General features: G+C 38.9%; 1 protein-coding gene across 1 annotated transcript in view; it reads left to right on the top strand.

Moving 5' to 3' along the window:
* Positions 1 to 26,812, top strand: part of DDX10 (DEAD-box helicase 10) — a 176,137-nt gene that overhangs the window by 50,027 nt on the left and 99,298 nt on the right. The window contains exon 13 of the mRNA XM_082065078.1: positions 1,743 to 2,220. Within this exon, the coding sequence (XP_081921204.1) occupies positions 1,743 to 2,220 (478 nt within the window). The remainder of the gene's footprint in view (positions 1 to 1,742; positions 2,221 to 26,812) is intronic.

Below are 26,812 nucleotides of genomic sequence, written 5' to 3'. Positions count from 1 at the left end.
TTTGCAAAGGTAATTAGTGCTAGCTGTCAAACCCTGAAACAAGTTTACGTTCACTGGTTGCTCTAATCTTGATTCATGTATGTGTTGTGTTATCCCCTCAGCATTGCACTGTCAGTAAACGTGCAAAATACACTGGATAAAAACATTGATTTTTTTTTTTTTTTTTTTCATAAAATCCTATTTGCTTTACTATTGATGTTAATTGCTTGTAAAAGAACAGTATTTGGTTAGCAGAAATACTTAAACAAAATCAACTTTCCTTCAAAATTAATGCTTTATTTATTGAAAAGCTTGTTCTTCATCCTAAAGATGAGGGCTGCTTTTTGGGTGCAAGACCACTTTTCAGTGTTTTAACCTGTGGCCAGTACCAAAAGTGCCCCATTTAACCCCAGTTCTGGTTGTGTTTGTTTGTTTGCTGTTTGAGCAGGGTGCTATTAACAGTTGAAGGCTCTCTAGGGCCTACAGTCCACTCTTGCTGCTCTGCAGAACCATTTGGATGCTTCATGGACTGTTTGTAATGACATTTCCACCAGGGAGTACGGATTTGATTTTTCTCCTTTGACATAACTCAAGTTTCCTTTATTGAGAGCTGGATGATGAAGAGAAGACATAACGCTGTCTACTTGAAACGAGCAGCACTGAGGGGAGTGTGTCACTGTGCGCAGTCTGAGTCAAATGAGACTGGTCTTTTATATGTGTTTGTGCACACACATATATATATATATATGTAGCCATTTTAGTTGGTTAAATAGCGCACTCCTTTGCCGAATGTACCTACAAGCCCTGTGCGTTACAAACACTGTCAGTCCTGTACTGTGTATGTTTAAATGTAGCTATAATCTTTATGTGTTCCTTGCATAGTACCAGTGCCCCCCACAATTTTTATTCACTTAGTGAGACAGTTCATGAAGTCTGAACGGGACTTCAATATTGCTTTTTTGAATTCGGATTTGATAGGTGTAATAATAGTGGGCAATTACAAAGTTAACTGAAGCCATTGGAGACAGAGTATCTGTTCTCCTTCAATGCTCTCCAGTATTGTTGCTATACAGTATTTTTTCTTTTGGGCTAATTTTTGTCTCTTTGTGTATAGAGTATTAGTATAACCAAATTGTCACGAATAACTGGGTAAGATAATAGTCTTGTTGGCACTGAAAGTAAAGCCTTGCTGTAGAGGCGTGCAGGCAGGTGAGATTTCCTTTAAGAGGGGAATGTCTCTCCATTAGCTTTTTCTGCAATTACTTATTTATCCGTACTTTGTTCTTCTAATCTTTCCATCATGGCGAGATGGATAATGTTCTGGGTGCATTTCTGGTGGTGAAGGACACTGACAAGAGATCAATGCTGTCTTGGTCTTTGACATGACATCTGCGTATCTTCAATACCAAATTATAGTGGTGTTTCTCCCACCATATTTTACTGAGAACTGTAGATAATTTGTGCATGTCTACAACTTTTCAGGTTATTTATTTGCTTTCTTTCCTGGGAGGATTTGTAATTGTTCTTGAGAATTCTCAGTTATTTCACATCTCTTCCTCCCTCAGTGTTCACTTGCATTTTTCAAGCTAGATTGTCCAGCTGTAGGCTAAATATTGTTTTGTAAATATGCTAGGCAAATGTATCAATCTGAATTACCCTAATTAAAATCAAATCACTTGAGCCATAGATGAGGGCTTCCAGTTTGGTCAACTTTTGTGTATCTACCTTTCAGATTAATTTATTTGTTTAATCCTTTGCTTTAGATCACTTGGTCTGGCAATGGCACCTCGTGTGAGATTTCTTCAAAGAGTTCAGAAACAGCTGAGTGCAAAGGAAGCAGCTAATGGGATGGATCACTTGAAGGAGACAGAGCAAAATAAAACCAGCGTCTCCTCAATAGACAAGGAAGGAGTGGAGAAGTGTGGAACTGATGCCAATGGAAAGGTGTCTGTTAAGAAAACAAAAGAAAAAGAGAGAAGGAAAGAAACTGAGGAACGTTCTGCTTCCAGTGAAGGTGCTGAGGAGAGTGGTGAGTCTGAGGGTGAATCAAAAGAGGTATCTGAGGAAGAGGAGGAGGAAAAAGAAGTTCCTGTACCAAGCAGGGTTCCCAACGCAGACTCCATGCAGTTCTTTGAAGGTGATGATGAGGATGAGGATGATGATGATACTAAAGATCTTGATTTGCTGATGGTGAAACGACGGAATGTTTTTGGTGTGGAAGCTCAAGATAATCCAGGACCAGTAAGTTCACTATATTGTAAGGCTTATGAATCTTAATGATTTTATTTTGGCCATGCTCCAAGTAAGGAGGAGGAGAAAAGAGAAAATTCTGCTCTTAGCAGAGAATTCGTTTGAACTCAGATGTGCTGTCCATATGTATTGAAAGTTAGAAAAGCTCCCAAAATATAAGTGGTGTCACATATGCTTTTATCATTTTATGTTATGAGCAGAAAGTAATTTTATTTGCATAATGAATGTCATTGTAGTTGCTTTTATTATGAATAACATGATTTGAGTATCTGGGAAATTTTGACAGTTTTAATTTTTATCACATACTAATTCGCTTGTACCCCTCTAAAGTAGCTGCCTTTTTCAGTCATGATCTTGATGCTGTACTGCAGTTTATGGCACCTGGAACCAAATTGCAAAAGATGATGAGCTGCTTCCTGATACAAATTTTAACAAGCGATCTTTACAATAATAAAACCTTCAAACCATGATTTTTACTTTCAACAGGACCTTTACTATTAGGAATTGAGCCAGTATCAGAGAGAGGGAGTGCATACAATTCTTGTAAAGCATGGTTATAAAAGCTTATTAAAAGTATTCATGTAGATCTTTCATTTCCGTGGCGAGTACCTCTATAATTCAGGATTTCTCTGTGCTTGGTGTTCTGAGAAATGTTGCTTTCATTTAATCTTTAAATACAATGTTATAATAAGTGGTTTTTTTTTTTAATTATTATTTCTATAAAGCAGATTTGGTACGTGCATGTTGTGATTTTTTTATGTGTGCTTTGCTATCTAGCAACTACCTCTCTGTAGTAAAGAGATCCAAGTGAACTAGCCATCTGCTTCAGCAAGATGTTTTTCTGAACTTATATGCATGCGAAGGGAGCCTCCTATTAAGGGAAGTATTTATTTTTCCAACTGGTATTTTAAATCTTTCTTTTTCTGTGCTGTTATTTAACAGCACAGGGCATGAACTTATGCTAATCAGCCCACTAGCTGCATTTATAAGCAGCATCTTTATTTAGTATTTAGTGAAGTGTTATAAACTAGATTTATCAGCTCACTTTGAAGAAGAGCAGTTGCAGTCACCGCCCGTGCTCTCTCCTCTACTACGAGGAGGCTGCTGCGGGTTGCTCTCCTGTCCCAGAACTACGGGAGGAGGATGCTCCTGGCGTTACCTTTTTGTTCCTGTTATTCTAAGCCTGAGGTGTCCTGCTCTGGCACAGCCACTGCCTGGCAGTAGCTTATATTTATGAATAAATTTCAGTTTCATGTAGAAAAGATATGGATGTTTTAAAAACAAAGTGGAGTAAAAAGATTTCTGCTTTATTTAAAGAATGAAGAATTTAATATTGCTCCCACAATTGTCCATGCTGAAATACACAAATAATTTCATGTTGCATTTGTATGTCAGAAAGTGAATTGAGAAATTTTGTTCAGGAAATGGTAAAAAGAGAGACTTCGATGTAAAAGAATGAACAAAAAAAATTATGAAAAATACTAATTATTTAGAAAGTAATTTGGAACCTCATTGAGTAACCTCTTAGCAGTTTTCCAGTGTTAAACATTAATAGGTTAGTTTATGCTCAGGCAAATCAGACATTATTTTCTGTGATTCAGCTTTGATAAACTGCAGTGGTGGTTAGTGGTTTGTACTTGAAATGCCAGTGTGGAAGATGTATAACCTGAAACCTCTGGTACACAGGGGCATAAAATGAAATAATTATTCTTCTAAGCATCTGAGAACAAAAAAAAAATCAAAAGTTTCAAGATTTGTGTCATTAAGAACTTACATATAATTTAAATAATCTCCTACAGAAATGCCTATGGTAGTGCAATATGTAATTTTTAGAAAGCAGAAATGCAGAGGATACTATGCCTGACTGTGGGAACTAGTTTTGATTGGTGCATATGGTAGTGTGGTGATTTTTACCTTATGGTACTGTGAAAATTGTTGATAGATTAAGGAGTGCTTTAAATGCAAGGATTCTATTTTCAGTAGGATAACAGAGTAAAAGTTTCTATCACTAGCCATGTATTGTCTTTTAATGTTTTGATATACAAATGCACATAATAGAAATTACATAGAGAGATTCAGGCATTGCACATCTTTTATTTTGTGTATACCTCAGCACCACATTTTATGGCTGTCAGGACAAACTGATGACTTGCATCACGTCTTGTATTTTCTCCCATTTTGTTTCTTTTCTGGATAGAAGTTTAGAAGTGATTATTACTTCAGTCAGGTAGATCAGTTCGTCTCTAAAGCGTTAGGAAGACCTGGTTCCCCTGAGGTGTGCGGAACCGAGCAGTGTGTGTGCGGTGTTGCTGTTGCTGGGTTGCCCTTCGCGGGAGGACTCGGGAACCAGTCTGGGTACAGTGTAGGGGACCATTGCTGCATTTCTAGGGTGAGGCAGTGCATTAATTAATAATATCAAATGCTGCAGAGAGTCTAGGGCTATGAACATACAGTATCTACTTGTCTAGATCAGTTCGTAGGGTTTTAAATATCTTCTGTGCGCTAAAGAAGAGAGGAGACCTGTTGAAACTTTATCTCCCAATTAGATGATCACATAATAATGATTATGCCCACAAAGGTTGAATTCAGTTTCAATTTATGCTTTTAATGTCTAGAATTGATTTTACAATTCCACTATTCTTATTGAATACTTATTGTTGACAGCAAAACAATCCCACTGTGGCTGTTGAGCTTCAGGATGTTTTTGTAAATGGAAACATTGCATTCAGCTTCTGTTTTGAATAGATGTTGTTAGAGACACTGTTGATTCCTTGTCCTTGTGTCTCCCTGGGCCCCTCCAGCAGAAGAAGGAGCAGGAGGCGGCATGAGGCTGGATCCAGGGATCCTGGTGGTGGTTGATGTGCCCCGATCTTCATTGTGGATGGGGTGGGCTCATCTGTCTTTGTAACAAGGGAAAGAAACTGGGCAAAAGGAGCAGAGGTTGGTGATGGGGTAGAATGGAATTTGTGTGACTTCCTTAGAACATTTAGTTTTTGTTGAATGCCCGTGGTAGCCACCCTAACAGTGGAAGAGATGTCGTGTTGTGAAGGGAGACACATCTGATGTTAGTTCTTCTAATAGCACAACTTGCAGCTTGATTCCACTCTTTCCTCTTTTGTTGTGTGGCCCTTGGCCACATACATTCTCTGTCTTGTGACAACAGATCCAAAGAAAAATCTCTTATCTCAGCACTGCTGTATAAAAGAAGCAGCCCTGGATAAGGTGAAAGACATTGGCAGATATTAGAATTTTGTTATGAGCTTCTGAGCTCGTTTTTAAGAGGTAGTCAATAGCTGCCCTACTTATGAATTTTACTTAAATATGTCAGGATTTTTAGCTGGTGGTATAACTCATGGGACTTATGTAGAAGTACAGTGTTCTTATGCATAAAAAGAAGGTCAGCTGTATGCATAAAGCCATTACCAGATATGCAGTATTTAGCTGTTGTGTTAACATTATGGAAGTAATTAGTTTAAAGTGCATTTAACAATATTAACAGTATTGATGTTGCAAAGACTATAAGTATTCCCTGGTTACAAACTTTGTTTTTAATGCTAATTTTATGGAGTTGTTTGTTGCATTTGGAAGTGCAAAGGCTATACTACTTAAACTTCAAACATTATTTGAGAACTAAGATTAAGCTTATAGTATTTTTATTGATTTTGTTTATACTTCAATTTTAGTCATCTTGTCAGACATATCACAGACTGTCAGACTTGTCTTCTGCTGTTGAATTTTCTGTTTTAGGACAGAGAAAATTAAACTATGGAGCTCTTAAGATTGCTGTGACTCCTTCTCTGTTCCCCCATCTCTTGACTTATGGTCACCTAAAACTTTTCAAGTAGGGTACTTACTGGCTGCTTGGAACACTGCAATAAGCATAAGCTTACAGAGGGCTGCCTTAAATAGTACTTGCACATTCCTTGGAGTTAGTCTGGACTCTGGACGAGCCTGCTGTTCGAATATTGTACCTGTGGAGGGAAATTATTCTATTTGTCATGATTCTGTCTCAGCTAGGTGGCTTGCATTGTAATCCAATAATATTACATACAATGACATTCTCTTACACTTCTCAGACACATGAACAATTTAAATTGAAATATTATTACCTGGGTCTGTATAATAGATGTTTATAAAAGCAGGAGAGAACAGACAAGGATAAATCTCCCTAACTAGAGGTGACAGGGGAGTCTGTGCCAAGGAACAGGGAGAGATAGCTAGTTGTAGTGTGGACTTTGCAGGGAAGATGGATCAAGCAAACATAAATCCATGTGCACCAAAATGAGGACATAGTCCCCTAGAGTTTTCTTCTGTGATGTTGAGGAGAAAGCTTGTTACCACCCAGAGAAATAAAAATTAATTTTCAGAGTTGTGATTCATCTTTATTGCTTCTCTTACATTAGCTTTTCCTTCTGAATGGGATGTCTCTCCTTCTGTTCCATGAGAGAGATTTTAGCCAGTCCTGTGTTTGTATACTGCTTTTTCTGTGTGAAGCATCTTCTCATTCCTCTTACCGGCTCTTATTCTTATGCTCTCATATTAATTTATACTAAATGTGTGATTTTGTCTCCATGATGCTTTTCAGGGGGATGGTGAGTTAGAAAATACTCCTTGGAGGGAAGAAGCAATGGAGTGAGCTGGCTGACTCTGGTAGTGGTGTTGTTTCCCTTATGGATAATCCTCTTTGCTTTTGCTCTACCAGTGTGTTGTGTGAAGAGAAGAAAGCTGCTCCAGGCATCCCAGTAGCTATAAAAAGAGCATTATTCCTTGGAGATGTGTTGCAAAGCTAGCATTCTGGCAGAGAAAATATACAAGTTATTTATTTTCAAGTTAAATGAAAGTCAATACTGTGATGCATGATATACTGTAAATTCTCCTTCTTGCAGAATGTAAGTGCCTTCGGTTCTCAGCTCAGTAACAGTGTGATTGTGTATTTCTAGTTGAATTATAGCGAGTCATGATTTATATGAAGTACAAAATATTTGCATACATGTGAAGTAGGCCTGCATTTGGATATTAGCCAAAGTGCCTCAAGAATACAGTGTTATGAAAAATATCTCTTATCAGCCATGAATGGAAATGAAACCCGCTGATGGTACCTCAGGCCTCTGTGCACAGCAGCCAGCGAAGAATACATTCCACAGAGCGGATGGGAAACACTAAAGAACCCGTATTTTCTTTCTGTGCAATTTCAGTACCTTAAGTACAACCAAAACTTGTTTTTTTGAGAATGTCTATGCTATCTAGTTATGTTCTATGTAATTTGTAAAAAGTCTTGTCATTCAGGAGTGCTTCTGTAAGCATCAGAAAGGACAGAGCAAAAACATTTATTTGTGTTCTTGGACAACTTCTGCTCCTGAGATTTGCAGGGATGTTCATTCTCCTGGCTTTATTTTTAAGTAGAGCATTCATGACTGACTTGCTAGGTTAAACTGTGTAACAGAGGCTTTTCAGAGAGTCCTTTGTAAAAACCCATAATCCACGTTAAACTCCAGATCCACACATCACTTACTGTTTTAATCTTCCTTCATTGCTTTTTCAGGTTAGCTGTTTTAGCACCCTCTGTCTGCTGCACGTCCATCTTCAGATTTCTCTCTAATGATTTCTATTTCAGTTACTTTCTTTAGCAACTTACTAAAAACTTCTGTAGTGTATGAACATGATGCCGTAAATATTTGAGTTTCTTGCATCTCTAAGGCAGCATTCCAGGTATTTGTGTCAATCCCCAGGATGTTTGGGAAAACTGGAAAATCTGTAGGATTGAAATTCTCTCTGAGTTACTGATAATCTATGTTTCAAATAAATGGCTGCTCCATATCTTAAGGTATGTGTGCAGCATAAAATGGTCATCCTGAATATTTTAAATCATGTTTTAAATCTGGATAGAAAGTATAAATTAGGAATTCTGTTTTAATATCTGCTCATATCACAGATCTTAGCTCTTTGTATCATAAGCTGTGTAGTACGTAATTCTGACGTGCTGCTCTTAGCTTCTGTGAAAAGTTTTGCATTTGATAGTGCTTTTGAACCATTGTGAACTGTGGTATTTTTGATGTCCACAGTCCACCTTGTGGGCCTGTGTTGCTTTTGTAAATCCAGTCTGGCACAGAGAGATGCAGACGCATAGAGGACTTGCTTTGAACATTTGTTACAGCTCTTTGAAAAGAACCTTCTCCTTTGAGGCAGGAGTGGCTTCCCCAGGTCTGATGCAGGTGTTCCCAAGTCAGTGGCTTCTCCAGGTGGCTGCAAAGTGCTGCTGGTGCTCTGGAGCAAGGGCCGGGGCTGCTCATGGGGCAGCAGCCGCTGCAGCACATCCTGAACTCAGCAGGGCCGCCTTTTCATTTTAGTTACTGAACCTATGGGTTAAAAAAAACCATCATAGGCAGCCTCACGAGTCGTCCTCACTTTGCTGAACCTGCTCAGGTATGGCATTGTTTGCTGTCCTGATGAGAGGAAGCAATTTTGCGGTGTTTCTGTGGCTAACACGTACTGAAGTACTTTGATACTTGTGCTTAACTGTGTAAGTTGTGAACCTGCTCATTAGTGAAGATCTTTCTGGTGGATCGATGCTTGGTGCAAGGCTGGAACATGACTTATGCGCTCAGGTTTCAGTATCTGGCATGAATTCAGCTGCAATGAGGCATGCTTTGTCCCGTGATGGAATAGACCCAAAATGACTGACAAAGATGTGTCGTTCGTCCATCTCAAGCAGTATCAGGGTACTGTATTATTTCATATGATTCACTAAAATAGCATTTGTTAAATACTTTTACTAGGTTACTCAAGTCTGCAGTAATACCCTCAGTTTTAATTGTGTTTAATCACTGATTTATAGCCTTATTTAATATATTGCAGCAGTTTCAAAGATGAAGTTGAGTGAGCCAAATACTCTGCATTAAAACTGCCTGGTTGTAATCAATATTCTGTGAAGCCATAGGATTTGTAGATTTTAAAATGCTCCAATTTCCTTTAAAATCATTAGTGCCTGCATACTTGCTGAGTGATGGCATTGGAAGTATCTATAACTATGCCATAGTTTTTGGATAAGTGATTTTCTAGAAATTGAGAGCTGAAATTGTGAAGTGCTACTAGAAATTATACAGCACTAATTTTTAAAGGAAATGCTGCATCCTGGAATAGTAATAAATCAGACAAACAGTGCGTAGTTAAAATGATGAGAATTATTCTTTGTTGTATATGTGGATGTCTTCTCTGATACAGACATCTGTTACTGTAAGCATCGCTTAACTAAGTATCCATGCACATTTTCAACAATATTTTAGGGCAGGTTTCTGTATTCTTATCTGAGCTATGTAATTTTTAGCTGGAATCGTTTGATAATTATAGAAAAAAAATGTGTATTTGGTGATGATTCATCAGCTGTTAGCCAAAATGAGTCCCTGGGTAATTCATTACAGTATCACTAACATGCAAATTGTAGTTTAATGACTACTTTAAAAAGGAAAATGTGTGTAGTATGCTGTTTCCAAACAGTGGCCTGCTGACTGACCAGGAGCTAGGCCAGTGATCACAGAAAATCTCCTTGGTCACAACCGATGCTCCATGTTTCCGTGAGGCGCTGGTTTGTCCCAGCTGGGAAGAGCTGTGGTGTTGGTGGGACAGCTGGGGGGGCTCTGAAACCTGCTGCAGGCTGGGCCCTCTGCTCCTGTCTTGGGTAGAGAAACGGCTACTGCCTCTGGGGTTAGAAATCCTTGAAGGAGCTTTGCTTTCAATGAGTGAGAGGAAAAGAAAACAATTAAGGCCACAGCTGCTAGCTAGCCTTATTTGAGTCAAAAGTAAATGAAGGATAAATTGCTTTGGGCCAGCCTAGCGCGGAAGTCTTAGAGGTGGTAGAGGTCTTCCCATCCTTCACTGCCTGTATCGTGCTGTTCTTGTGGTAGCTCTCTGCTTATTTTAAGACAGTCTTTTTTTTCCTCTTTTGCCTGAGCTGTGTGTTTGTTTATTGCTCCAGTGGGAAATCTGATGTAGCTTATGCTCACCGACTCCAGAGAGACTGCTCTGCCTGCTCCTTATGGCCCTGTACATTCCGAATAGGCTCGAAGAGCATACAGGAGGGAAGAAGTGGTGGTGCCCTGGAGTTGTGGGGGGAATCCATGGGAAAACAAAATGACAAAGGTAACTTTTTGAGGAGATAAACAGCTATGATTTCTTTCAAATGTGTCCCCTACCATGACCAAGTCCACAAGTATTACTTAAAATGATGTGTTTCGTGGTAGTTTTATTTGATAATGTTGAGTGTCCTTGTAGAGAGATTGAAGTTACCAGGAGCGCAGCTGGCAGAGATAAGCCAGCCTGCCTGGTATTGGGATTAGAACTAGGTTTATCAGCTAGCAGTGTGGAGGAGGAGGAGTGTGTGTGAGATACTTGTGCCATGCCAGCCTTGCTGTGAGCATGCTGGGGAGGGAATAGAAACCAGTGTCTGCTTGAAATAATAGCCAGTATTGCTACTGTTCATTTTAAACTGGAGTTGCTGAAAGTGCCTTCTTTGCTTCCATAATCTCTGCATTGAGCAAAAATAATATTAGTTGATATTTTGTTTACATTGGCACTTTCTTACCTCTGAGTCGGAGTGCTGGAGTGCTCCAAACACCAGCTCTGCGGTGGCAGCTCAACACCAGGTGCACGGCAGAAGGGCTGGGTCTTGCAGAGCAGAGGAGGACTCTTGCTGTCTTGGTGGAGAAATAATGCATATACCTCATAATTTTTGGGAAATCCTAGTTTTACAACCATCACTCTTCCATCATTTATACAGTCCTAGTCTGAATGTTGTTGGTCTGTACTCCTGGGTGGCGTTCTTGTGTTAAACCTTTCCACCTGAGCCTTTTTCACATTCAGATATGCTGAAAGCCAAAATGTACCTCAGCCACAGCTGTTGACAGACTTGCAGCGCAGTAGGTGTGTGTTCTGCTGGATTCTGTTATATTCCATCCATGGGAATTCACTGATTTGGTCTTACATAATCTCTGATAAGACTAAATCTCTGTGAACTCTTGCTGTTATTGCCTGTGATGCCCAGTTAATGTGAGACTGGGCATGGGAAGAAGGCAACTTCTAAGAAGTTCTGTGAAAGTTTCCACGCCCTGGCTCACAGATGAGTGCTGTGTTTGCAAGACAAGTGTTCACTGTGGCTTTTTTAATGTCCTGTTTCTTGAAGTTTACACCTCAGGTTGAAATTGGAGACTCAGCTGAATTTGAAATGGAAAGTATATTTGCAGAATGAAGTTACAATTCAGAGTCCTTGTTTCATGGTGTTTTCAGTGCCATTTGTGGGGCAATCCTAGGGTCTCAGGTAAAAGGCTAGGATGTAGGTTCTGTTATTTGTTTAACAGCTGTGGGTTATAGTAAGTTGTTATTTTCTCTAGCTTTTGTTCTGATAGCTTCCCCAACAATGTTGTCTGAAAAGTAGAAGTTCTTGTTTAACTATTAATTTTTGTGGTGGTCATAAAAAGCTGAATTTTTTTTAAAACCAAGTATAACATCTAGAATATATTTTAATATATTTTACATGTCAGAATGAATTGTGGTAATGAAAAAACAATGACCAGTTGCAGAAATCAAGAGGCGCTATCAGTGAGAGACTGTGGTAGGTCTGTGAGTGTTAATGCATATGGTTTCCTACAGGGATGACAAATGCATGAGGCGTCTTTCCAACCTGATCCTTGGGGAGCCTGTCGGATACTGCCAATAGATTCCTGTCTTTCTTAATGTCACGTTTCATGAAAATTTATACTACGTCATGTTTCATGAAAGTTTATACTACCTCTTTTGCGCTATTTTTTTAAATATGTGGTACTGTGTTGCTCATTTGTTTAGAATATTGACTCTTCATCTGGTATGTGGTTCCCCCCTCACCTTCCTTACAGCTCTTTAGTGCTACAGTAGTTACATTTTATAGATGTAAAGAGAAGTGGTCATCTGGTCTGACTTCCCTGGATATCATAATCCTGATATTTTACTCTGTCACTCCTGTATTGAATGAAAAAATTGAATTTTGCTGAAGTGTATCTTTCAAAAGGAATCCTGTCTGGATTAGAAGACATGAATAGATTCAAAATCCACTACTACTGGCAAGTGGTTTTAACTCATTTTTTCATGTTGCATTGAAGAGGTGAGTACGGGATTGAAGAATAAAGGCAGCAGAGAACATAATAAAGAGGACAGCCTCTGAGAATAAGGGTATTCCAGCAAATATTCCTTTGGCCTGCAAGAGAAACTTTATTTTAGCACACAGGAGAATGTGAGAAGAAAATGTGATGCTGTTATGGAGGAGGTGAACGATATGATATAAATTGAAAATGCAATGTGCAAATGCAAATTAAGGCAGCATTTAGCTTAGGGACACTTTGTTACTGAATGTTATCAAATGTGGCAAGTAATTTGGAACGCATCCTATAGTTCCTTAGATATGGCGAAGATGCTGTGGGAGTTCAAGGTTGAATATTTTGACTGACTGAACTTGAGTCAAATTTCTGCTCCTTGCTGGTTCAAGTATTATAATTAGCATAATAAGGCAGGCCTTAAAATAAAAGTTTTATGTACCAAGTCTACAGGTAATTTTTCTCTCTTTGGTTTCAAGATCAGCATTTACTCTAAGCCAAGGAAATGTTATGTTTTCATTAGCCAATTTTGTTCTTGTGGTTGTACTCTCCCAATGCCTTTTTAATGTGGGAAATTTAAAGCATAAATTACTTTGACTTCTCTCAATTTTCAAGAAATATTTTATTATTTTTAGTGTAGCTGAATTTTCCAGTGGGTCATTGAAGCTAATCAGTCTTGATATTTCTCTGTTACTGCTAATCTTCTTTTATGGTTGGAAAAATAACATCCTCATATTTTATTTTACCTTTGGATGCTTTTTAAGCATTTATGAGCAATAATAGTCTAAAACATTTCATGATGTAATGTAGAACAGCTGCTAATGATTAAAACTAAGACAGCTGTAATGGAATTTTTACTGGCTAAACTGAGAAGAGACTCACAGTTAAATAGTGATATGAGAAATGTTGAATTCTTCTAGTGAAAAAACATTGGGGAATTGAAATGTAATTTTAGGTTGAGTCTGTCTGTCAAGTGTGAGCATCTCAATGAAATACAAGTCTTGGCATGTTGTTTTCAATTCTTGCTTTAGTTGCTGAAACAACAGTTATAAGCAATTTTAAATGTTGCTTTTGTTCCGTACTCACCTTCATGTGGGGTAAGTGCTCTGTCCTTTCAGCAGTGCAGGGCTGTCCCGGCATCCACGCTGTGCCAGTGTCGGGGCGGGTGGGAACTGATGGGGTTGAAAACTGATCTCACTTCTCGTTTTTAATGTGGGTCCTCAGATGAATTTCTTGCCTGTGTGGCTGTACCAGCCATGTTCTCTTGTACTGAAGCTTCTCTGTAATAATATTGACAGAGCCAGGCGAATCCTCAGATATTTTCTTGAAAAAAGATGTAATGTAAATCGGAGCAGATCTTATTTTACGTTACGATTTTGTGACTGTCTCAGCATTAGGAGGGAATCTATAACGGGGCATGTTCTCTGCTGGTGCAAGATGTTGGCTACCACGTTGAAACAGCAACTGATAGTTAGATAAGAAGAATATCTAAGGAGTGTTAGATAAGGAGAATATCTAAGGAGATAACTATCCCCTTATGGTGAAGTAGAAGGGACTTAAGCACCCTGAAGAGCCTCCTCCTTGAGTTTTGCTGGGGTGGGGCAGGTGACAGACTGGGAATCAGATTTTTCCAGTGGCTCGTGTTTGCGGCGCTGGGGTCATGTCCCCTGTGCTGTAGAAGGGTCGCAGCTGCTTCCACAGCGCCCAGGGTGGACGTGCTGATGCTGGCGCTTGGCCTCTGCTGCTGAAGGGCTAGAGCTACCCTGACAGCAGACATCTGTGCTTCCTCGTGTCTCACCTCTGCCTGCTCCTTTAGTTTTTATCAGGAGCAGAACGCTGCAGTGTTTCTCCTCTCCTGAAGCAGTGACTTTGTCGCACGGTTCCTGGGGAGTGACATGGTAACTCTGGAGATACTCGCCCAGTTAGATAATGGGTAACTAATTGCAGGGAGTTTAGTGTTTAAACTGTAGGAGTAGGTAGTTGTACTGTTGCTTCTGTCTCTCAAGTCTGAATGTAAGGGGGAACCTAGGTCAAATCCACAAAAGTTAACAAAAGCAATTTTTGTGCGTGTATAACTATATCTAAATAAAGCTTTTACAGATAAAGAACTACTAGCTCTTTCCTAAGATTCTTCATCTGAGGAAAGCAGTGCTTCTAAAAGACACATTCCCATCTAAATTAGTTCTCATTTTTGCAGCAGGAAAGCTGAAGTTTACATTAAAGTATTTTCATCAAAACTAGAATAAGTTCAGACTGAAGTTCTATAGAGGTACATATTCAGCAGGTCAATGTTAATATTAAATATTTAAACTTTTAAATCTGGGTTATTGATCAAAGTGTTCTTTTCCTTGCATGTATTTCAAATAGTCTTCAATACTTGTGTGGGTTTTCAGAGGACTTGGGTTGTGTTGGGATGGAACCTGGAGCTCAGTACCAGGACAGAAGGAGCATAGGAAACGCTGTAGGTCAAAACTTGTGTCTCAGGTTGGCTCTAAGGACATAAAGTTGCATGTACACCCAAAGAAAGGTGAGGAGAGTAATGTTCCAGTTTGGTGGTGGTAGGGGGGGAGGAAACATGTCAACTAGGCTAAAAATGTGCCTCCAAAATCAGTAAAGTACAATGAGTATTTGATTTCCAAGTGCCACATCTACTAATCTTGCTTGAAGACTAAACCCAAACTTTCATGTTCTTCATTCTCTTAGGCACTTCCAATCTATCCCTTTAGAATTTCATCTTTCTTGAAATGTGGTGGGCATTTGTGATGCACAGAAAAAGATACTGTATCTTGCTGGAACCTGTGAATATATTTGCAAAGAGGAGCTCAAGAGCTCCTCTCGGAGCTCAAGAGTGTCTTTACAGATGGCAGTGACCAGGGTTTACCTTGGGAAGGTTTAATGAGGTGGCTCAGCCTAATACCAAACCAGTTGTTTAGATACGAGCAACATGAAATCTTTCGCAAGTATAGCTGTATGTTTGAGCGTAGTGACATTAACTCAAAGGTCTTCAGCCATGAGAGGTTATATTATGGTTAAGGAAATTTAAGGTGGTGGGAGAAACCTAGGTTATTATTTTTAACCATGAACCTGTGACTATTTTGTTTTCCTGTATTTGGTTTGTTTGTTCTGATCACATGCTATGAGCTCATTTGCCATGTTATATAAAATATTCTTTTTTGTTACATGTAGGTTGCTTAGAATTCGTTGGGCAGTTCTGCGTACATGACTGTCTGGTGTTTGGGTGTCTGTAGCCCCTGCTGCTTGCATTTGCAAAATGATAGGAAACTGATGAAGTTCAAAGCTTATGTCTCATGGTAACCTGTGAGTATCAACAGTGCATCTGGGCTTTTTAAACTTATCCTTTTTTTATGTATTCTTTTTGTGTATCTTAACAAGGAAAAGCTCTAGCTTTTGTCTTTTGAGCACTCTGAAAGTGAGACTGCTTAGATCGATGAATTATAGCTGAGTTTCACTGTCCTGAGACAGACTTGTGCTGTTCTCTTGCCTTCAGCTGAGGGGCTGAAATCTATCAACGCGAGCAGTTCGGGCCTATCTATCATCTGCCTTTTCAAGCTGTCTTCCCGAGATCCTGCTGGAGTCTGTAGCTCTCGTACTCGCTGGGTTCACAGCCTAACAGGACTTGGTACAAAATAGAAATTCAGCGCTGGTACTGTGAGACCTGGGGCATCTGAATGTCAAACTCCATCTGATGAAATTGCATTATTCTCCTACTTTAATAAGATAGCGAGGATAATATAGTTTAAATTTATAGTTGTCATAAGGATAAGGTCAGCAAGTAGATCAGAGATGAATTGGAATTGACCCTGTTTTCTTTTCACTTGAGTTAATGTACTGACTTACTGGGCTGCCACTTGTTCAGGATTCAGTGCACGACTAAATTGTGTGACAGGTTGGGTTGTCTTAAACTTTTTTAAAAAATTAAATAACTAACATATACATAAAATATTTAACCCTTTTATGTTTTGTATATATAAAGTGTATATGTGTATAATGCATAAAGATAAAATGTCTTACATTAAGTTATATATATATGATTTGGTATATATATATATATATATATATATATAATCATAGAATCATTTCAATTGGAAAAGACCTTCGGGTTCATCGAGTCCAGCCATAAGCTAACCTAACCCTACCACTAAACCATGTCCTGAAGAACCTAATCTAAATGCCTTTTAAACACCCGCAGGGATGGTGACTCCACCACTTCCCTGGGCAGCCTGTTCAATGCCTGACAACCCCTTCTGTGAATCATTTTTTCCTAATATCCAATCTAAACCTCCCCTGGCACAACTTGAAAACGCACACGTGTGTGTGTGGCTGTGTGTATATATATATATATATATATATGTAAAAAAGATACTACCCAAATACTTCTACCTCCAACATCTTTCCTAAGAAACTTTATTGGTGAGTTCCTGAATTCGGCGCATTTTATGTAGGATTAATTTTGCTAATGTAAGTGGCAAGAGTCTCATGACTATCATTTTAATTTCTGTGCTATTTCTTACTGTCTCAGCTGGGAGTACCGGCTCTTAACAGGAATTTTTGGGGGTTTTGTTTTGTGATTGTCTGGAAGATGTCATGTTTTAGAAGTCAATGAGCAAAGGCTACAGAGAAGCAGGGTAGACTTCTCAGGCGGTGTTTATATTGTATATATTTCATATGATTCTTATAGGATAAAGTTTACAGGAGCTGTGCATCACTGCATGTTCCCTACTTCCTTGCTTCTTCTAGGTTGTTTTTCCTTCCGTTAGTGCTGACTCCATCACAAATGCAGGAGTTAGCAGACTTGGGAGAAAGAATTTCTCACCAATCAGTTCTCTTTGTGCAGAAAGATAAATCTGCTGACATTGTCAGCCTTGTATTTGTGTGGAAATGTAGAAATGTTTGTTGGATTTTAGAAAAGAGAATGAGCTGATACCATCTTGAGCTCATTTTTGTTTGTAATCAAGGCTGAACACAAAGATTTCCAGTTCATCCCAGGGAACAGTAGTAGGAGTTCTTGAACTGCTTTTCAAGAGTAATTGTAGCAACATAAGCAATCCTGTGTACCTTCAGCTGTAGGCTGAGGTGCTGGAGGATAAATGTTTATGCTATGGCTCTGTATGGTAATGAGTAGCTGTACTTGAGGAAAACCAAGTTATCCCTTTTGGGCTGTTCAACCTACGTGATTTCCTGCAGTCTAAGTGATTGTGCTCAGTAGCTGGAGCTTTGCTGGATGTCCCCTGTGCATCAGGAGTGGCAGAAGTCACCTAACTATCGTTCAGCATTAGCTCTGATTGCTTACAGGGAGGGGAGGGATTTGGGTTTTTTGATTTTTGTTTTGTTCCAGGCAAATTTCAGAGATGATATTGCTCAACTAAAAGGCATATACAATAATAATGTAAGTAAAAGTATATGAGAAATAGTAGATTTTAGGAGAGAAGGCAGAAACACTGATACATAAACAGCAATGGGAGTTTACCAGTAGTAATTAGGATTTTTTAGTTCTTCTGGGACATGACTTAATTTAAAATATATGAATTGTTAATACTTCACCTTTTTATTGTATTCCTTATTTTACATTGGATATGCAGTTAAGTCAGTGAAACCTACTTCTGTTTTATCAGAAAGCTGCTGCAGTTGTCAGACATTATTTTGTGAACATCTGTCACTTTTAATATTGAGTTGGCAAACCCCCAAATTGGTAATGAATAAATGAATTCTAAGATCTGAACAGGCTGTGCTTGTATCAGAAGGCTTTGGTGGCTGGCTGCATACACAACAAGAAACATTTCTAAATTCTGGCTCTAGACTAATTAGGCTATTCTAATATATGGGTTTTTGATGAAAGCACTTAAAACTTGAGCTGAAAGAATCTTCAAGCAAACAACAGCAAAAAAACAACCAGAAAGCCTACCCAAGAATTCCCTCTAGAGATTCAAATTGAGAAGTACTGCTAATCCCAGCTACACAGTGAGAGAAATGTGCCAGCTGTCCCAGACCTGGATTTGGCATCTGACTGCTGGGGGCAGAGTGGCGAGGGGTGGAGCACAGGAGAGATCATTTTTCATAGTGTCGTACATAAAATATTGTGGTTTTTTTAAAGGCTGCTCAGCAGAGAATGAGAAAGCACTGAGGCAGCGGAGCAGCAGCATCCTTTACTCTCCATGCAGGTGTTGCCAAACTCAGTGCAGCCAAGTTCTGCTTTGAATAAATGTGTCTTTTTGGCAAATGAACTATTCAGTTCTTGAGGTTATGAAATAGGATATTTTTCTTTTTCAGTGTTGTAAGTTCATTGAGGTACATGGGTTAGGGTGGATGAAATTTCCTAGGTAGACTCAGAAGGTGAGAAAAGGTGACTGCTTCCATCAAGGGCAGAGAGGATGTTTGCTTTAGGAGGAATTACAGACTGTTCTGCATGGCCTGGGGCAGGTCACCCCATCTGGCCCCCTTTTTTAAAGCATTCAACATGTGGACTTAAGCTTAAATAGTTATTCTTGTAAGTGCATTCACAGACTGATAGGTGCACATGTTTACATCATTTGTCCTTACTCACATGTGAAAAAGAGACTGTATTTTTGAGAGGATAAGCGATAGGTATTTTTGGAGTGCTCAGATGATCTGCTTAAGTTCTGACATAAACCCCTCCCCCCCCATTTTACCCAGTAGAAACCCCTGTGCTGGCTGCATTGCACTGTGTGATGGGACCAGTGGTGGCAAGTGACACGTGCTTCAGAGCTGGGTGGTTTCAGTGGACACGGTAAAAACAAGTATTTCTAGTTGTGAGGAAAATTTCAGCATACTGATACTTTTTATCGTATTTAACAAAAAACAAACAAACACAAAAATTTGCATCTGATGATGTTCTTGAATTGAAGATGTCTTCCCTCTACACTTCTCTGATGTGAAGGAAGTCTCTCAAAATTTAGTTTCAAGTCAAATGTTTTGCTAAAAAATACCTGTTTGATTCCACAAGAATTCCAGAGCATTCATTTTTATCTTTATTAGGTAGCAATACGCATGGAGAGGAGGAGATTGAACAAATGCCTTTTGCAGATTTCTTTTCAGTTAGGAGATACTATTAAATCTAAATACCCTGTGGTTCTGTAAAGTATAATGCATTTTTGATCAAACCAAATTCTTGATATCCGTTATGACTTGTGCATGAGTTTCACAATCTAATTATGTATTATATGAAAAAGAATTTCCTACCTTCTAGTTCAGTTGTGACTTTTTAATTTCATATAAAGTTTCATTCTTGTATTATGAAACAGAGTGCACCTTTGCACTTATTTTTATGCATTGTTACATTTTTAATGTACTTTTTTATTTTTAGGGGCAAAGACTCTTCAAGCTTTATTTTCTCTGCATATAAAAGTTATTTTAAATGGTCTTCACCTTTCCAGTCTCCCTGAACTCCCTCTCTCTGAACTTGTGATTGTTTTTCTGTAGAGACAAACCAAATTTATCAAGAAATCAAAATAAAGTTGCTACAAAGTAGTAGCTTTAAAGCATAAATTTCTGAGAAGTTTGCGGCTTGGTGATAGAATTATATGGTTTCTTTCAACAGTGTAATCATTTGTTCTAGTAGTATTTATGATGCTTTCATTTTGATAAATAAGTCATTGAAGGGTGTACTGCACAAACTGTAAAGCTGTTGGCATCAGCAGTGTTCTGAGGCTGAAACTGTGGTCAGAGGTGTCCAAGCAAACAAAGAAGAGTGGAAAAGATCCTCATGCTTGACTTGCAGAATAGGGTTATGGTTAGAACTGAATTACTAGAAGTCTGGGAGGAAATACATAAAATGGATCGCAGTACAGAAGGCCAACAGCATCCTGGCTTGTATCAGGAATAGTGTAGCCAGCAGGACCAGGGTAGTGATTGTCCCCTTGTACTCAGCACTGGTGAGGCTGCATCTTGAATCCTGTGTTCAGTTTTGGGCTCCTCACCACAGGGAGGACATTGAGGTGCTGGAGAGAGTTCAGAGAAGGGCAATGAAGGGCACCCCCCCTGGTGAGGGGTCTGGAGCACAAGTCTGATGAGGAGCAGCTGAGGGAACTGGGGCTGTTCAGCCTGGAGAAAAGGAGGCTGAGGGGAGACCTTATTGCTGTCTACAACTACCTGAAAGGAGGTTGTAGCTTGGAGGGGTTTGGTCTGTTCTCCCAAGTAACACGTGACAGGACAAGAGGAAATGGCCTCAAGTTGCACCAGAGGAGGTTTAGATTGGATATTAGGAAAAAATTCTTCATGGAAAGGGTTGTCAGGCATTGGAACAGGCTGCCCAGGGAAGTGGTGGAGTCATCATCCCTGGAGGTGTTTAAAAGACATGTAGATGAGGTTCTTAGGGACATGGATTAGAGGTGGACTTGGCAGTGTCGGGTGAATGACTTGACTTGATGATCTGAAAGGTCTTTTCCAACCCAAATGATTCTACACACTGAAGTCTTAAGTAATTCTTCTCCTGTGCAAGAAGAACGTTCTCCAGTCACAAATCAGCAGCTATTCTTACAAAGCATATTCTACTGAGTTTGTGTTAATGTATACTGGACTTTCTTCAGTTTATATTTCTGCATATATCTATATGTATTCAGTACACAAAAGTTAATAATGTACCTTCTAGTAAATCAAAGCCTAGAACAAAATGTATTAGACACGTCTACTAGAACTCTAGCCGAACTTTTCACAATAGTTGGAGATAGAAAATAAATTGCCACATTATCTACAGATGTAATTTCCCAGGAGAAAAGACTCGAGGTTTGAAATCTGGACTGTTTTAGTGAAGAAACCTATTTCATATATACGTATTTCAGTGTGATGCCGGAAGGACTGTTTGCTGAATTTGCCCTTGGAATAAAAGGCAGGCATGAACCTTTCTTTCAAAAAACTGCTCTAAGTTTTAGTTAACAATTCATTGTCGACTGATTATTTTGCTTTCCTGAAAAAACCTTAAGATATAATTTTCAGCTTCACTTCTTAATTTAGGGGAATAAGTAATAGAATTTGAAAGTGATTTATTTGAATCAAAAAACCATGAAGCAAGACTAGGGTTTTTATTAGAACAGAAGTACAAATGTTGGAAGTTCCGTTGCATCAGTGACTATTCAGATAACAAAATTTATTTGCAGTAAATACTCTAGAAATATGGTGATTTTTTTTTTTTAATATCAGTCAGCCACAAGCAAGTGAGAATGAGGAAGTTATTTCTGTTTTTCTTTTCGATTGAGAACAGAAGCATCTTTTGTATTTAGCTCCATAGTTACATGCTAGCTAGAGCTGTATCTTTCCTCCAACCCTGAATGCTCAGAATTTATTCCATACTTCCTTTTAAGCACCTTATTCTCTTTAAAAGCACGGATTTTCTTTCTGTCAAATGTCTGTATTTGGAATCAGCGTCCTTTGTTAGCTGGAGATTTTTTTGGTATTATTTGTTACTTGCTTACATCATCTATATTCCCGTGGGGTGTTACTTTTGAGTAGTTACTTGTCAGACAAGATAGAAGAGATACAATAGTCAACAGAAACATTCTTCTTATACTGTCTGACTGGATGCAAAATTTTCTTTTAAATAAGAAAACAGTACAAAAATCAAGTGATATATAGCCAGGCAGTAATAACCAGTCATGCAACCAGGCCAGGGTCACACACATCATGGTCACATCTCATGCATCTGCCTCCTTGAGATACCAGGAGTGTGGAAGGAGACTGTTCTCCTCCTTCACCAGGAAAGTCTGACTTCCCAGCTGTAGATTACAATGATAAAGAATGGAGTCATAGCTGGAGCTTTGCATTGTGAAGGGGTGAGCAGGGAACTGGAAAATGGTGTTGCGAGAATTTAGTCTTGCTCCAAGCAGTTCTACTGCAGATGGTTACTATGTCCTCTCAAAATGCTGCTTTAAAAGAAACATTTTGTGTTCCTCTCACCCCCTCTGAAAGCGAACAGGTTTAGTGCCAAAGAGCCAATGTATCTCAGTAGTTAACAGATGCCCATTCAGACTTGGCCTTAAAAGAGTTGTAGTGCGTGGTAAAGGTGGCTTGCTGTACTAATGCTTGTAACTTTTCCTGGCAAAATCATTATTGAACATAATCTTTGACAGGAAGCCCTGAATAAATTCACGGCTGTGAGAAAAGTTACCTGGTATGCACGGAAGAGCTTGAGTTTAACATATAAATGGATGATTTACTTTGACAGTAGCTATATGTATGCAAATCTTTGGAATCCTTGCTTTCCCTACATAAAAGCAAAACCTGATAACTTCATAGGAAGAGCTTTTTATGGGAAGTTTAATGAAAACGTTACATTCTGTCATTAAGCATAAACCATCTCTGACACAGACTGCAGTATTGCAACTTATTTCACCAGTGAAAGTAATACCTTGACCTTGGCAACTGTAATATTCATAAATAGAAAACCGAATCTGATCTTACATATGAACTTAAATGCTGAGGCTGACAGACCTCTGCATGCACTTTGGCTTTTGCTGGCGTTTCCAGTGCTCAAGCAAGGTATGCTCGTGTAGGTAGCTTGAAATTCGAAAGCTCATCTCTCTCTATCTAGACTGTGTCAAACTGCGAAATGCACAGCTCAGGTCTCTCGATGTTCTCAGAAAGTGTTTATTCTTCTCGCATGAACTTGAGTCTTAACCTCGTTCAGCCCGTCTGGCCCATGCCCCATGTTTTTAAAATACAGTTGGTACTTATATCTGAAACAGGAAAGTTTAGAAATTTAAAATACATTTCTGTAATTAAATGTGTGACGATTCTTGCCTCAGAAATATTTCTCAGTAGCTGAGGCAGCAGCCAGCTTGCAGCAGCTATCGTTGCATTTCCTTGCATTCACTTGAGTGTGAAGATGTACTTGAAATAACCCAAAAGTTTAAAGGCACTTTGCTTGTGCAGGTTGTTATCAAATAATTGAATATGTAATTTTGTAGTTTACTAGGACTCGGTGAGTATACTTGTCTTGACAATGCATCCCAAGAGATGCTTTTATTATTTGTTGAATGACAATCTAAGTGCTGTGCTCAACCACCCTAACGAGTGGGCTGAGCATGCGACTGGGGAAAGGAGCTGTTACTGACAACGCATTCCCATTAGATTTGGCTAGGGCAGTAAATAAAAGGTACATAATTTGCATAAGCCTATTAAGTGGTATTCTCAAGGGGAACAGCAGTAATTTCCAGTGCTGTTTTCAGTGCTGACAGCTGATCCATTTACAGGATAGATATTGAGAAGAGTTCCAGTGTGAAGGATACGATGGGTTGGCTTGTGGTTGCTACACAGCAGCGTCAGGAAAATGCAGGAAGTGTAAGTCCTGTGAGCTGTGAGTGCCTGGTCTCATGAGTTGTCTGGAGTGAACACAAAATCAAGCTATACCAGTACTCAAAAATAATGCGATTTCGTAGATTTAAATGCAGGTGTAAAGAGATTAGTGAGAGCAGTATAAATTGCATGTGGATAGCTATTTTAACCTGAGAATATACAGATTGGTTTTTTCCTGCCTAAAATGAGCCAAAATGAATCACAAGAAAATTTGACATATGTTATTCGCTTTGTCTTGTTTAAGTCTGTTTCACAGCAGACATTTATTTGAACCACTCCAATTTGTGTCAGGTAAAAAAGCTTTTGTGCTTTATGGTGTTTTTTGGAGTGTCAGACTGGAAAACTTCAATACATGATTCTCCTTCAAGAGAAAGCTTCTGTATGCTCTCTTTGAAAAGGGACTTGTAGAGTAACTTGACTTGGTAAAAGTTCATGAGAAGGCCAAGGTAAACTTTAAGTCTTTATATGATTGTTTCTGGTGTCTCCTCTAGATGATCTCTTGTGTCACCATTCGAGAGGGTGACACAATGGTAAGGTTGGCTCAATTTTGTGTCTGACTTTGTCTCCCAAAGAAGATTCTTTCATAAGCAGAATTATGAAATAAGTATATCAAAATCTTCCCTCTTTATTCAGAGATGGAAAGCTAGTCTATCCTGAATTGTTGGGTTGCCAATATGTGCTCAAAATAGAGTTTTAACATTTGTCTAGGTTGTCTCAGAAGCAAATGTGTGTTTTTTGTCGTCTTTTAACAAAAATATATGAAAGGGTTTTTCATACAAGTAGTTTTTGAAAGTGTTGACTGGTGCAGAAGAATGAGCTCTAGAGACAAAAAAAGAAAATATTTGGATTGTTTTAAACCCCTTCATTATTCTAAAAAAATATTTGTTTTAGCTTAAAAAGCAGATTTTAATTTACAGAATGGCCAACTGTTATTTGAAGTGAAGGTTAGATTGTGTTCCCAGTGTTTGAAGTTATGATTTTATTAATACTGTGTAATTAAAATGAGAAGTTGAAAATTAGGACTTGGCACTTGGGAATAGTTTTATTGATATATTCCATGATGTATTTTGCGTGCTTATCCAGCCTGCAAGTGTGCATAACTTCTTAGACTTTTGGCCATTTGTTGAAACCTAAATTAATGAAAGCCTTTTCAAGATACTACAGAATAGTTAGTATTGACTTTGCGATAATGATTCAAACTATAATTATCTCTGGTCTATTCACACATTGTGAAATATTTGCATAAGTGTCACAGAAATGTTTTAACAAATATAATTCCTATTTGTTGAATGTCTTCTGATTTGAAAGTGTGGTGCCTTTGTGCTCCGAGTTAATGTGTCAGATGATTGTTGCGGATCTGTAGATGGAGGTTGTCATTCTTCCAAGCACCTGCTCGATCATTAGTGGAGTTCTGGGAGCTGCATAAGATAAAATATTTTAAAAAATAAAGTAAGTATTTTAAGAACAATCAATTTCCCATGAAAGGTTGGACCAGACCTTTCAAGGTCCTCCTGTGATTCTATTTGAATGTGGTTATGTGACAGATTGGTGAAACACCTGGTGAACAGATATGTAAACTGAGCAGTACCAGGAGCATCCCAAAGGAGAATCAGGGCTCCCAAGCATCAGCTGTTCGGGGCAATGACTTTAATTTGCAGCACAGCTGGTGCTGCTGGATGCCTGACACAGTCAGCAACCAGCTTGTCTGGTGTGGCACTTCAGGGTGAAGGAACACAGTTTAATAAGCCAAAAACCTTATGGTTATACTCCACAAAAATTCCAGAGCTGATTGTTGAGCAGCTTATCCATGAATGTGGCATGAACGTGGCAGGTGGCACAGTCAATCTTGAATTGTCCTAAGCCACTGCTGTCCCATTGTTAAAGACCTGAGAAGAAGACGTGAGTGAGCCTGACACTGGGGTTTGCCCTAGAGTTGCTTGATCCTTCATTTCCTTTATTGCAGAGAGGCAGGCAAAAAGTGAGTATTACTGCTGATCTCAGAAGATTTCTGGGATTACTGTGTAGCTCTTTTTCTTGACTTTGTGTCGAGGTTCAGGTGGAAATTGACACTAGTGCAGACAACTTCGTGTACTAGTTCGGATGCAGCTGTGAATGCTGGAGTTGAATTTGCAGAGTTCGAAGTTAGGGACCAGTGTTCTGCTTCTTCAGGCTTGATACTGTGCTGCCTTCGGGACATTTGGGGGAGTGGGAGGTGGGGAAATTTTATTAAAAAGACACACAGAAAAACCCCAACAGCCGACCAACCAAACCAAAAAAACCAAACTTGCAGAAAACTTCAGAATTGCTGGACTGCCCCTAAAATAGAGTTGAAAATGTCTTCTTTTTGTGCTTTCCATCATGAAAACACCAAGAGAACTTATTTCTGTTCTCTCAAAGATGTTAAGGAATGATAGGAATGGTTGAATTTCAAAATTGTTTTGAAGCTGGTTAAGTAAAAGGGTCTTTAAGGTAACAAAAAAAAAGAAAATAGAAAAAAGATTTTCTTTGGATTTCCTGAGATTGTATGGATTTCAGCTCCAAGCCAGAATGATCTGATTGTTTCGCACAGCACATACACTTCCTTGTGTCACATATGTCCCTGTAGAAGGGTGGCTGGGAGAACCTGAAGTGCTCATGATTAAATCTGTGAAGGTAATTTTGCTGATGCGTTTATTTGAAGGAATTGGCTTATCAAGAAAATACGGGACTGGAGACATTTTTCATTCTGCTCGTGGTGAATCTCCACTTTGTTGCTCTTAAACAGCATAATTTACTCTGCCTCACTTTCCTTTATTCTGTGGAATGATTAGAAAAAAATACTTGCCCAGGTCAGTGTTGATTTCCAGGTCAGTGGTGTGCTGATTCAGCAGAATATTCAGCCTTCAGCTTGCTATTGACTTACCTGTCCCTACGTTGAGTTGGCAAACTAAGAACCAAGTTGAGAGCCTTACACTGGGCTTAACCTCGAAGGTAAATTTTGCTTTATAAGTGCTGCTGTACTTGTTCTGAGGGATTTTTGAGTGTACTTCAGTATTTTAGAGACATACTTAGAGCTACTACGTGGAGTCACACAGGTTTGATTGTATTTTCAGAGCATCCAGTACAATCTCTATTCCTTTACATGATGCCTTTATTTTCAC

The sequence above is a fragment of the Streptopelia decaocto genome (assembly GCF_964273445.1).
Source record: "Streptopelia decaocto genome assembly, chromosome: 1".
NCBI classification, from domain to species: domain Eukaryota; kingdom Metazoa; phylum Chordata; class Aves; order Columbiformes; family Columbidae; genus Streptopelia; species Streptopelia decaocto.
Note: the sequence above shows the minus strand (reverse complement) of the source record. Positions and strands in the feature narration are given on the sequence as shown.